Source organism: Gopherus flavomarginatus, chromosome 3 (assembly GCF_025201925.1).
Source record: "Gopherus flavomarginatus isolate rGopFla2 chromosome 3, rGopFla2.mat.asm, whole genome shotgun sequence".
NCBI lineage: Eukaryota > Metazoa > Chordata > Testudines > Testudinidae > Gopherus > Gopherus flavomarginatus.
Genome location: NC_066619.1, coordinates 200770118 through 200784418, shown reverse-complemented (window position 1 = coordinate 200784418; position 14301 = coordinate 200770118). Strand labels below are relative to the sequence as shown.

Genomic DNA, 14301 nt, shown 5'->3' with positions numbered 1-14301 from the left:
GAGAATAGACTCTCATATAAATGAGAAGCTTGGGGAAAAACTGCTTAATTTGAAATGAAAGTACATTGCTGCACATGTTCAGAACAGGAGGATCATAATTTAGCTATAGAAGCAAGACTTCTCTGAAGTAAAAGGCATCCTGTTGCTTCACCAGCTCACTAGGACTTAAAAAAACACCACCATTTAAGGTGAATTTTGTGCAGTGAGAGCACACCCTGTGGCTTGGCAGTCTAGTCAGAAGGATGATATCATGCTGGCTTTCTAACTAAACTTTGAACAATATTCTCATGGGTGGTAAATGTAAAACAAAGTAATATCAACTGGCACTTAATTCTGTGAGCTCCCTGCTGATTGGGCTATGCAGTGAAATGGAACTCTTCCTGAGAGGAAGTCAGCCTATAAGTGTGGAGACCTCTGAAAATAAAGTGTGCTTTAATTTGACACCCTGCTGTTTTACAGCTAGTCTGTTAAATTTGAGACTATGGAGAGAGAGGCTAGTGAAGGGACTAGTCCAAGATTATGAAAAGTCCAGAGTATAGAAACACTTGTCTCTGGCTTTACACTGATTAAAAGAGCTATTTTGCTTACATGTTATCTGACCACATTCATTCTTGATGTTTTCAATACAGTTGTTAAAAATAAAAAAAATTCAAGATTGACTGGAAAATGGTCTCCAACCTGAATGTTATGCTAGAGGAAGCACTGATCTAGTGGTTAAACCAGACTTGCTGTTTAACCCTTGGTCATGTCACTCAAACCTTCTGTGTGTCAGTTTTCATATCTGTGAAACAGGGATAACATCTAATTCACTCAAGGAATGTTTGTGAGGTTAATTAATCTTCATAAAATGCTCTGAGACCCTTCATGAAAGCAGCATAATCTTATAATTCACACATGGTGTTGCCACAAGTAGGAAACTGGGGTGCATCTCTGTCACATATTAGATCCCCACTGTTCATAAAAATGATGCAAAATTAGGGAGGAGGAAATCAGTTTTACTTCTTCCAGAGCCCTTTGTTTTTATGTAGGGAATTGCTTATATTTATCTCCTCATATGTAAGGGAAATTTTTGTTTTCTTAAACTCTGTACCAGATAAGTCTAAGAGAGACTTGCTTGCTAGTGCAGCCTAGAGTGATTATTTATCATGTTTACTGTGGCAGTGTGTAGAGGCTAACCAAGAATGGGTCTCTGTTGTGCTAGGCACTGTACAAACATGGAATAAGAGACTGTTGTTGTATGGAAGAGCTTAGTATAAATGGACAAGACAGACAAAGGATAGGAGAAGGGAATAGAACACAGGCAGAATCAACAGTATGATGATGGCAAATCTCATGTTAGTTGTACAACCTTTTTTTTTTTTTTGCTTGGTTGTGTTTAAATTCTTTCATTGCAGTTTTGTAGATTGAAAGACAAAAGAAAGGGTGAGGGCTGGAGACCATGAGGGTAGTGATTCAGGGAAGGGTTACATACCAGTATGTCCTAAAGAGCTATTCATTCAAATATATGGGTAGTACTGATACCTGGTGACAGATATGAATGTGTTCCAGCCAGTCTTGTGCATGGTTTTTTTTAATGAATTTGTTTATAAGGATTTATATTCAGACAAAAATTTGATTGGTAATAGGGAAGAACTTTTATGCTTTCTAAGCTATTCACCAGGTACTGTCTTGAATGCTGCCTTACTTAGTTAAACTGTATTTAACATTGGGCAGGACAATTGCTGCTGCTCTGTTGTCTCTGGAAGTTGTTCTGGGCCATATCAATCTGTCACCACCAATGCAACTGTACAGATATAAGTGTGTTATGGTTTGCCAAGCCTCTTAATTAACAATCTGCCATTTGCAAGGCAGACTGGACTAATTTTACAAAATCTCAAGAATTAAAATGGGTTGCCCAGCAAATGAACACTGAGATCAACAAGCAGTAATTGTCTTAACGTAATTTAGCCAGCCCTGGATTTGCTTCCCTTTCTAAAAAATTAAAAATTGTACATTTACTGTGTTTCACTCACAACTTCTTCATGTAGAAACTTTTCTTTTTTCTTTGCTGGGTTGTTCACTCAACCTGTCCTTTTTCCTCATTGGTTTTCCTAACTACTTTTCCTTCCCTAATTTTTTCCCTTAATTATGTTGCACCTTTATCTCCCGTAGAACTGTTTGATACCTGGAGTCCTGCACTGATATTGAGGATTACAATTAGGTTTAGCTAATAGCCTAGCTATTCTTCTTCTCATGCTCCTGCCTCCTCTTTCAGCATGAACAATAGCTGGTGAAGAAAGAACCTGGGGAGGAACCTTTGCAGTCGGGAAGCTTTGCTGCTAGTTGAACTCAATCCTGACCCCTGATGACATTGCCTGAGGAGTCATGGCAACAGCTAGCTAGAGAGAAAGGGAGACCAGGTAGCTTGCTCACTACCTCTTCCCTCACAGGCAATGGATCTAAAACCAGTGATCCATGGATTCAGTTTTATCCAGATCTATAGTCTGTGGCTGGCTCTGGATGGCAGAGGGATTGGTATTTAGCACAGAACAATCTGTCATTTCTTAATGTTGTCTTGTTTTTATGGATGTAATGGCGCTTCTCAAGTAATGATTTAGATTATTGTATACAAGTTAAACTACAAACACCTTTTGTATAAATATTCCAACTTTTAAAATCAGGTTTTAAAATTGCTGTAATAGAGAGGATTTTATCAGGGAGTTCTGGTGACACAGACCTGAAGCTATAGTGATTGTCACCAGACCCTGCTGAATGAGCCTTCTATTACATGGTTACCTTTTTTGGTAATTTTATATGAACATTCTTTGTGCAGAGCAAGGAAAAAGTCAATTAGCTGTTACTCTTTAAAATTCTCTTTGTATAACTGATGTGTATTGTTTTGCAGGATGAAATTGTACTTAGTATTTTACTCAGTAATCTAGTACTTCAGTAAGCAGGTTAACACAGTTTTAAATGCATGAAGTTTATTTTCAGAATCTATAAAAGCTTGTGAGTTGAACTCTAATTTTAGGGGTTGAAATTAAATTCTCATTATAAGGTAATCTTAGGCATTTACCACACAACATAATGCCAGTTTAGAGGAAGCACTGTTCACAATGGAATACACCAAATGGTTAAACAGCAGGGGAGTCTTCTGCTTTTAGTTAAAAACTGCTTATTGTATGGCTTATTTACTACTTGTTTAATTCTTAATGTAGTGTGCTGTGGAATTGAGCATGCAAAAGTCAGCAAAAAGAGTTCTGTTTTCTGTGTCTAAGGCTATTACTTGCTGTACAATAATAAAGGCACTATTTTATTGGGTTAGTTGTAATTAACTTCAGCACTAGGCATTGATATAAATCATTCTTAATCTGTTTTCTTTACATTTTCATTCTCTTTAACTGGTTTAACATAGTTGCTTTCTGTCGTCTTTTTACATAAGGACTAGGGTTGTAATTGCTTTTTTGAATTAGGTTGTCAGAAGCTAATGTGCATGTTGATCCAAGAATTGATTAAGGAACTCTAATGAATTTCATATAACACTTTTAAAAGATTTGTTACTGTGTAATAAATATTCTGTAGTAGTGATCTGTTTTTACTTCCTTAGAATTCAATACATACAGTGTTACTGGGGTATATAGCTGGCAAAATATTTCAGTATATGAAACATTGATTCCATAGCATGATTAAAATATTAAAAAAATACCTTTCTAATGCAAATAAAATATATCTACTTGTCAAAAACGCACAGAAAACATTTTTGAATGCACAGAAAGCAAGGATAGTTGCTTTCTTAAGATAAAGTGTCTTCTAACTCTTCCACAAGTGTTTCATTGTGGTTTTAATATTTTCTTCCTCCTCTTTTCTCTGTCCTTTGCTCAGTGTTAATTTGATACTTATTGGGCCAAATACATTTTTTAAAACGAATGTGTTGATATTTTTTTGGGTACATCCTTGACATTTCCAACTACTCATATTGCTGTTGGTTTAAAAACATCAGCGGAATTGAGAAGAATATTAGTCAAGTCAGTTCTCAGTACCTTAATTTTTTTTTTCCAGTTCTTGCATTTTTCAAGGGACTATGTATACTCTCTCGCTCTCACTCTCTCTCTCTCTGGATGTTCTTATTTCAAATGTACTTAATAGAATCAAGTTAATTTCATACCAAATCCAAATATTTTTAAAATTCTGATTTCATCTGTTTTACATAATTTTTTACCCAGTGACATAATCACTTTTCTTCCACCTTATTAAAATTGCTTAATACAAAAGCTTTAGTTGTGCACTGACTAGCTGCTTTGCTTTTTGTAAAAAAAATAATAAAAATATTTTTAATGGAATGCAAGCAATAAATACCTTTTATTGTATCTGAGTGCATTTGATAGTTTTAAAGTCTTATAAAAATAATTAGCTATTTTATATAGTTCTAATGGCAGACCTGCAAGTTTCCCCTGGAGCAGTCTCTAATGAACAGGCCTTGCTTTTTCCAGTTGGGCTTTCAGATTCCCTAAAGACATGACTTCAGACCTTGGAGGGCAACAGCTGCCATTTCTCTTGAAGACTGGAGTTGCCAAACAGACGGACTGTGTACTAATAGGACACATTTTTAGAGCCTCAGTACGTGGACCCTTGATAGAGGCTTAATGATGATCATCTGTTGAGAGCTTGTAGCTGGGTAGGGTTAGAGCAACTTTTATCACCCTTGTTGAAATCAAATCCTCTTTACTGATTAGTGAGAGAACTTAACTTGGGTAGGTTGATGCGAAGTTAAGGCTGTCATAAAGGGGCCGTTGTTCAGTATGTAATGATATCATAATGAGTAAATCTTTAAATTAAAAAAAAAACTACTGACATTTTCTGGTCAAATTTCTTTTAATAATTCACCAACTTTCTACATGCTTGGAATAGCAGTAAATATTTCTTGCAAGGTACTTTGTGTTGTGTAATTGTCAAAATTCAGATCTATTTCTGTGTTGTCTAATTCCTTTTATGATAGTTTGTCAGTGCTAGATTATTTTCGTATCATATGCAGGTCTATACATGATCTACACAGAGTGAGTGAATCTGAAGATTTATTTCTTCAGTACTTTTGTTTTGAAAGACCTCCCATGCTTTTGTAGCTTTGCAGTTCTTTTATAGTGCTTAACATCAGCTTACACCAATACATATATTTACTTTTAGCGTTGAAATTCTAAATAGGGTTTGTCTCTTCAGCTTTATTTTACTTAAAAAGGATGAAATCCTGGTCCTACCTCCCATGAGGCCAGGATTTCACCCTTGATGGAGTTGCAGCAACATGTGCCAAACAATTTACTTTACTTGGACTCTACATAGATTTGTCTAGGTTGACAATTGTTCAGTTTACTGTGTAGTTTTCTCTTCTACATTATGAAGAATCAGCTAAGATAGTCTGCTATTTTTCACTCTGTGTTCTTTATTGCAGAGTTTACCAAAGCTTGTAGTAGATGCAGTGCTGAGAGAGTGCTGACATCAAGTGCAAACACTGTTGAAAAGTTGTTGATAGTTTACTTTAGGCACTTACAGATTACTGTATCTCTCCATGAGCAAGTTTTTTGTGCAGATTTGACCTTCAGTCTAGTGTATAATATGTGTCTTAGCCATATGTTAACACATTTTCTCACCCTGTTCCTTTCTTGGCTCATTCATATTTGTCAGGGTTGAAGTCATCCTTTTCACTTTTTTGGTTATTGAAATAAATGATTATGGGAAGTTTTAATTTGTATAGCAAAGGATGGAGAATCTACTGATTTGCCACCTTTTTTTCTCACTTTTGGATTTAAATTTCAGGCACACTGGAAAATGCTTTAAAAATATGAATATGGAGCAGTGGAGATAATCATATAACTTCTTAAAAAAACTGATGGTGTGAGGGGGGATTGTCCAAAAGCAATCGGTAGTGCATTTTGCAAATGTAAAATAAATCAGTTCCCCTATATTGTATTTATGGATATCTGGCTGAAGATGTACACATTTGCTTAGTAATGAAATTGTTTAATTAGATGTACAGAATTTTGATACAATTAATAGTATAACATACAAATATTGGGCTTCTTATTTGAAATACACTTGGAATAACTGCTTCCTGAAAGTGTGAAGATGAAAATTGTGATTATATACAAATGTTCTTTGTCTCCGTTTCAAGCAATATTTAATTTTTTTAACCTGTTTCATCACTATCATAAAGGAGATTCCTTGGACTTTGTCAGTGATGAAGTTACCAGATTAAAGAGAGATGTCAGATTAAAGAGAGGTCTATGTATAATATACATAGATACACATGTACACACACGTACGCATACAAAAAAAGTTGTGTATTCTTGATATTGACTGAAAAGTGAGGGATGGCAGCATCTCATCTGTGTAAGTTTTCCCATATAACCTACTCATATTTTTGTCCAGTCTGTGGCCCATGTTTTAAGAAAATGTGTGCTTGATTATTACTTGAAAATGTGTCCTAAACTATAGCCTCCATCTTTTTAGCTGAACTATTCAAATCAGCCCCATTATTAGGAGAAGCACTCTAAGCAATTGCTATCTCCTCTGTACTGTAACTGCTTAGCAACTTCCCTGCTTGGCTACCTGTTGCACCAGAGAAGAGGGAGGAGGAGAGTAGTTGTGCTTGCTCTATTGCCAATCTGCTGAAGCCCCAGGGAAAGCAGAATGGAGCTTGGCTGGCTGGATCTGAGCCTGGTGGAGCACTTAGCAAAGGATGGCTCCTCTCTCTACACAACTGCTTTGGAGCCTCAGAAAGGTGAAAAGAGAAGTTGAGAACCAGCAACTAGTTGCATTTCCCTGATTCTCTGCCTCAGTTCTAGTTTAGATTTCAGCAGCCTTAAGGGCTGGCAAAGGTCCTCTAGGGACCACACAACAGCTGGGGACGACCTCAGGGCACCGCAGTGCAGCTACTTCCACCTCACCTTTGGTGTGCGCACTACATCATGAGCTGCAGAGAAAGCAGTGCAGGACATAGCAGTGTCAGCTTTGTCTGCTACAGGGCACTCCATGCCACACGTATCCCCATGCCATGGGCTCATGGGTGGCTTCCGATTCTTTTACTGCCTAAGTAGCAAAAGGGAGCAGAGAATCTGCTTTTGAGTATTGACCGTTTAAAAAGATATTTCAGCCATCAGGCCAAAAATGTTGGATACTGCTAGTCCAAGAGGCATTTTTCTGAATTCTCCTTTTTCATAGACATCCTTTTATTGTGCTTACTGAAAGTACGGAAATATAAGTGTTAAAGAGCATTCATCTCCTTTACAATGGTATTGAAGCTATCAAATGGCTACTGGTGTACCTTTGAAAGAAAAGGTTTGTACAAATGTTTAAAGGCATCTCCTGTTCACCAGGTGGGAGCTTTGGTGGGAGTAGTGAGGGGAATGGACCCCATGACGGGGGAGGGTTCCAGAGCTCTGGCTCCCAATGCTGAAAGTTGAAATCTCAATTAGACGGCACTGACCTCTTGAACAAAGAAATGGTGTGTCAGGGGGATTCTGACATTTAATTCCACCAGTAACAATTGGTGAGGTTGGAAGAGAAGCTAGGATAGCCTACTTTTAGGCCTTGTCTAAATAGGATAATTTTTGTAAGCATGAGCAAACACATTTAAAAACCTTTGTGTTGGCAGGACAACTTGTATTTTAGCAAGTTAGTTGGTCAAGGCTAACAGTGGGCTCCAGTTATATGTGCTTCCTGTGTTATATGATAGCATTCAGGACAGCACGCTTTCTGATGTAAACATCACTGCAATTTTTCTTATAACTAGTGAGAAGGGCACCAAAACGTTTTCTTTCTTACGCTCTTCTTTGGATAGAATTCATGAGCATGATATGACAGCTAGAATCAGATCCAGAAGAGAGTGTGAAAGAGAGCATTTTGGTGCCCTTCCAATTAGCTGTACCAAAAATTGCAGTGATATAAAATTTTGATTGTCATTGGGTCACTTATTCTTAGTTACATGTTTGTGGCTTCAACAAATCTGCTTTTGCATGTAGTATATTATACTATCAATATGTGTTTATTATTAGATTGGTCATATTCTAAGTACCTGATGAAAATATGAAGTTAGCCACCTTTTAGTTAGTGACATTAATTTGAGACTAATAGTAAATTCGCGAAGAAATCATAAATTCATTATTCCATTTAGTTCTGTATGAGAACTTATTTTGCAAGTTTATTTACATCAAGTGAGAGGTACAGAGTGGTACTCTTAAATTTGCAAGCCCCCTTGTCTATATTGCATGAGTTACTCATTTGTCTGTCTTGCTATTAAATACTCTGAATTTTGATTTATGAGTTTGCCCTTTTTTATTAAAATGGAAAGTTTCATAATGTCAGACATTAAAATTAAATTTGAATTGTGTGAGTGTCCTGTAGTAATGTTATTTTCAAAGTTACTGAAATGTTCTGTTTTCCCTTGTCTTCATCTTTTTTCTTTGTTTCTGTTTCTAAGATTCCCCCCTGCTATCCCCAGCCCCCTGATACTTTCCAGGGTTATTTTAACCAAGTTGTTACAAGAAATTTTTAATTAATTTTAGATTTTTTGCAGGACCGGCGCTAGTGTTTTTAGTGCCCTAGGCGCACAGCCATTTTGCTGCCCCGCGCGCTGGCTTGCAGAGAGGATCTGCTGGTCCGCGGCTCCAGTGGAGCTGCCGCAGGCATTCCTGCGGAGAGGGTCCGCTGGTCCGTGGCTCCGGTGGAGCTGCCGCAATCGTGCCTGTGGGAGGTCCACTGGAGCCGCGGGAGCAGTGGACCGTCCACAGAAATGCCTGTGGCAGCTCCACTGGAGCAGCGGACCGTCCGCAGAAATGCCTGTGGCAGCTCCACTGGAGCCGCGGGACCAGGGGACCCTCCGCAGGCACGACTGCGGCAGGTCCACTGGAGCCGCCTGCCTCCCCCCGCCCCCCGGCAAAATGCCACCCACCAATAATCCTGGCACCCTAGGCGATTGCCTAGGCCGCCTAAATGGAAGCACTGGCCCTGATTGTTTGCTCACAAACGCTATGGATGAAATTAGGGCCAGGATTTCACCCTATACCTTTGTTATTTGTTTTGAAGAATAGTACTAAGGAGAATGTGTTGTGAATAAAGTCAGTCTTGACCCTTAAACAGTATTTTAGTAAGAACAAAATATTTCAAAGAGCAGTACGCCTTTATGTGCTTCTGCTGTGCTGTCAAGATTACTTGTCTCTGCACTACTGGTTTTGAATTAATTTTAGGTATACATTTTAAAAGAAATACAACTTGCTGCTTATCTAACAGCTGATGATGTTATTTACATTGAGAGAGAAATAGTTCCCTTATTGTAATGTTGCTGCGGGAGGTGTACCAGTATCTATATTCTTAATGAAACTGACATTGTTCAGAGAAGTCATAAAACAGCATTTCAAGAAAAGCGATAGTATTTAAAAAAAATACAGTGTATTTAGATCACTTTTAGTATACTTATTAAAGTGATTACATACCCTATTAAAAGGCTGGTGAAATATTAATTATGAAGTAAGAAATTCCCTCATTAGTCAGAGTATTTGAATAAAATGTAGTTTCAAACCCATGGGCTCTTGCCCATGCTTATTAATATTTTCATTGAAGCCAATGTGTATGATGGTGTTCAATGCTTCTGTTCATTTCTGCTTCACTGTACATTGTACACTGACCAAGAGCATTAGAAGTAGCTTATGTCTGCCATAGGAAATGATAGTCAATTAAGTACAGTTTAGAACAAGTATGAAATTATTGACTTTGTTGATCTCTTCTTGTAGTCCTTCCTTTTCAAAGTGCTTAAATGTGTTGTGTAGTTATTTAGTTGCATTAGTGGTTGAGTATGAGCCTTTTAACATGTTTTTCATCAGTACCTTTGGGAGATGAATAACTAAGATCTTGGTATAACAATGCAGGATGCATAGTGAGTATAATTGTTGTGGAGGGTGTATATGCTGTGGTGAAATATTGAATTGATCATGAAAGATGATGACCATTAAGCTTCAATTTCAACTATTAAAGCTCGCTTTAGGGCGTGTTCAGCTGTGGTTTATGAAATTGCTTAGACTAACGCCTCCTTTGATAATTGTTTCTGATGTGGAGAAAAATGCTGAAAGATACAATGATAAATGCACTTTCTCTTCACTTTTGGCAACTTCCATCTTCACCAATTAAGTTTTAAAGCATTGCAATGCTATTCAAGAAGAAAGCCATTATTAGCATGAAGAAACAGATGGACCAAGTCATAAACAGAAAAATAATTCTTAATTTGCTTTTCCTTCTGTAAAGTTTGTGGAGAACCATATATACTACATTATCTTTATTAGACAACGTTAATTATTTACAGGTTGATTTAAGATGAAAAAAGCTTTTGTATATTAATTCATTATGGTGGGAGTTTTGTTGATAATATTAACAGCACCCAAAAGCATGCTAGGTGTTTCCTAGTAAAGAGGAGCAATACTTAGCTCAAGATGCTTACAAACTATTTTAAAACAATGCAGTGAGGGTAATAAGATAGTAGGGAGGGCTAAGGGAAGTAGGAGCAACATCAGCAGGATTTACATAACATTGAAAGCTAGTGCACAGCAAGGTGGAGCAAAAAATAATAATTCTAATACAGTGAGTAAATAGAGGACTTAATTGGTAAGATTATAAATAGCTTGATAATGGATGTAAGGGACTGAGCTATGGTAGTAAAAATTCATTGCACTTCATGAGAAATAATGTATGCTAATCCCACTCATTTCACTGAAGATAGCTTTATCCTTGAGCTCTTCAAAACTGTAGTATGTTAATACAATTTACAGAAGTATGTAAGAGCATCTAAAATCTCAAGGAATCAAAACTGAGAGTTCACATTTCCCATATCCTCCCTTTCTTTGATAGCTTGAATTTTAAAAGATCTTGAGTTTTGTTGTGCTTAGGATTGGAGACACAAAGAGACAATACTGTGCTATTGATTTTGTTGTGTGATCTAATCTTTGTGCCAATGATTGTGAGAGAGAATTTAAAACTATACATGCCATTTTAATAAATGAAAGAGAGAAGGAATGTGACTTTTTCACCTGCTCACTCGAGATCAGAAAATAAGTCCTATGCTTTGAAATATTCCATTTCTTTCAAGAAACGTTTGTATTTTCATGTTTTCTGTTTATCGTGTGAGGGCTGATGAGGTTAAAAGGATAATGATGACAGTGCTGGAGTGATAAGTGTGATTTTGTTTTTTAAAGAACATTGTGGACATAAGCCTAACCAGACCAAACTGCAAAAAAATCATAGAAGTTAGATATGGAAAAAAACGCATGAGATCTGGCCATCCCACTGCCATTGAAGAATTGTTCCTTTATAGGGCATTGTCAAGAAAGGGGCATAAGTTATTGCAGGGGAGATGAACTCTTGATCTCCATGAATAGGAGCATGAATTAGCAAATGAGTTACTGGACTGCAGGACTTTCATGAGAAAACAATGTGTATTGGGAGGTGTGCTATTATATGGTAGGGCCCCATTAAACATAATGTGAATATATAGTATATGTAACATTCCTGCGACTGCTGCTACTTAGGCTATGTCTACACTACAGCTTATGTTGGCATAATTTATGTCACTTGGCGGAATGTGAGTAAATCACCCCCCCGAGTGACGTAAGTTATGCTGACATAAGCACTGGTGTGCATAGCGCTATGTTGGTGGGAGAACTTCTCCCGCCAGCATAGTTTCTGTCAATTGTGGGGGCTGGAGTAGCTAAGCCAATGGGAGAGCTCTCTCCAGTCGGCTTAAAGTGGCTTCATTAGACAGCTTACAGCACCGCGGTAAATTCTCTAGTGTAGCCGTGCCCTTAAAAAATGTTAATATGTACAAAAATCTGGAAAGATAGCAGGTCTTCATGATCTAATATTTGATAACATGAAAATATAGGACTGATTTTGGAAGAGAGGGAGTGGTGTTATACCTTTGTGAAAAGATGACATCAGTGTTCCCAGTATATGAGCAATATGTATGTAAAGTAATCCTTTGGACAACAAGGAAAATCCTAATGTATTTGAAATGATAGCACTCAAAATGAAACTGAAAGAAGTGTAATCAACACATGGGCTACATTACCAAGATTCACTGAAGCAGAGACTAGTACATCAGTGAACTAGAGGAATTAGGAAACCTGTTTGAAATTAGGTTGTGACATCACATGATGTTAAATAGGAAGATAAACTGGAGTCAAAAGAAATATGTAATCGTCCATGTTTTTTTCAGGGATCTCTTAGCTTACTTTGACTTGATGCCATGGCTTTCTCCTCAAATAATTATAGTCTGATAATTCTGCTTAGAATATGTAAGTTGTTTTGTCACCTATATTTATAAAACTAAGTGCTTCTGCTTCTTTCTTTTACTTTACAGGAGTGGCAGAACTCAATACAGAAGAATGCAGGCCTAGCATTTATTGAACTTGTCAACGAAGGAAGGTAACTTCTGTGTTTTATGTCACAGTATTTGATGGCTCCCTGGTCATAGCTTTCAGCACATTGTGACGTTTGAGACTTTTGATCTGTAAATACTAGTATTTTTCTCTAGTTTATGATGCAAATCAGTAGTTCAGTTCTCTTTTCAATCAATCATTTTGAGTTTTACAAACATGACTTCGCATTCCTTAATACTCCTGATAGTTGTAATATTAAAATATGGCACTTTACGGAATCTTAAGTTTCTTCCTGTAGTTTTTTAATAAGCATTCTATCTCATCAGTGTCTTATGGATTTTCTTTCTTCCTCTTTCTGTGGACTCATATCACTGATACTATAATTTTTTATTAGCTAATCTTTTGTGTTTGAGGGGTGGGGGAGTTGTAACTGAGAATTGTAACACTAACTTTTGTTTAATTATTTAGTGCTTAGTCCTTTTATAACCCAAGTAGGACAGAAGTGCATAATATAATGTATTACTTTAAATATATATAAAAAACCCTCTAATATTACCAATGATGTTTAATGCTCTATCAATATCTATATAATATTGCTGAGATTTATGGAAAATGACAGAGCAGTTGACAGGGGCATGATCTTTGACTTGCAGTGACACTCATGAGAATTATCAATATTTCCTTCATCAGGAATTGATTGTTAAAGCCGACCAAGAGCAATATTTCCTTTTTGCTAAAAAACTTTAGCTAGTTAACTGTGGAACAATGTGACAAAGGCAATTTTTTATTTAAATAAAAAAGATTCCTGTTACTTGGTAACTAAAGAGAATGAGAATCAATCATAGTAGAAAATGAACTTTGCAGTAGCAGGGCAGATACTGAGATGTGATGAAACAAACTGAATGAAAAACAGCTGAAAATTTTTTCTTTTAGTATGTCATGTGAAATTTATCAGATGTGTCAAACCTAATACAATGGAAAGTAATCCTTCAACTTCTTAGGAGTAGGGGAAATGGCTATTTAAGATGTTTCTTTTAAAATTTATAGAGATTCTCAAGATGTGCAAAAGTAATGACTGTCGTAATGAATGAGTTTACTTGGGTTTATGTCAAGAGAAACACCATTCTGAGGTGGATAGGAACACACTACTAGTGTTGATCCCAAGGGCCAAAGAAAAGTAACAAGAGTGTTCTGTTACAGTAGTAAGATCTAGCCTGTAGTTTTCTTATTATGCAGCTCTGACCTGCCTTAACCTGATTTATAGAGTGCCTACTATAAATATGGCCCTTGTTTAATGTTTTCTTAGTATAGATAACATCGAGATCCTTCACGCCTGTAAGCAACAAGGTAAGGTTCATCTGGGCAGGATGGATGTCATTAACAAATCAATTACTAAGGCTGTGCTCTAAGGAGCATTTACCTAGTAGATAGTCACCTCATCTAAATTAGGTTTTCAGAAGCTATTCTTGCTGTAAAGGTGTTAATTCGACCATTTTCTTTTTAAAAACTATAAAACCGTGTAAACAGATGGACCCTCCCTCCACTCTACCCTCCCAAGTACATTCCGTTAATAATTTATGGCTTAGACTTAGCAAAATAGTCACGTCACACTCAGGGACAAATGATTCTTTGAAGACCAGTAAGTGTGTTTCTCTTTAGCAGAGAATGTCTTATTGTCACTTTGTTCTGTGGCTGACTCAGATGATAGAGCTGCTTTATAAGCTGGAATGCAACTTTCGCAGAGGAGGGAAAGAAATTCCTAAAAATGTTCCCTGTATTCTCTTCTAAATGGGTCTTCCCTCAGTTCCTACTTAGAGAATCCTTTAAAGCTATTGCTGAATTGCCCCTTGTTAATGCTTTGTGGTTTTAAATAATTATTAAATTGATACTATTATAAACCATATGATTG

The 14301-nt window shown here is 36.8% G+C and overlaps 1 protein-coding gene across 5 annotated transcripts in view; it reads left to right on the top strand.

Annotated features, from left to right (window-relative positions):
- LRBA (LPS responsive beige-like anchor protein) overlaps positions 1–14301 on the top strand; it is a 590754-nt gene that overhangs the window by 173080 nt on the left and 403373 nt on the right. For all 5 annotated transcript variants that reach the window (XM_050946210.1, XM_050946208.1, XM_050946209.1 and 2 more), the window contains one exon: positions 12374–12438. In XM_050946210.1, the coding sequence (XP_050802167.1) occupies positions 12374–12438 (65 nt within the window). The remainder of the gene's footprint in view (positions 1–12373; positions 12439–14301) is intronic.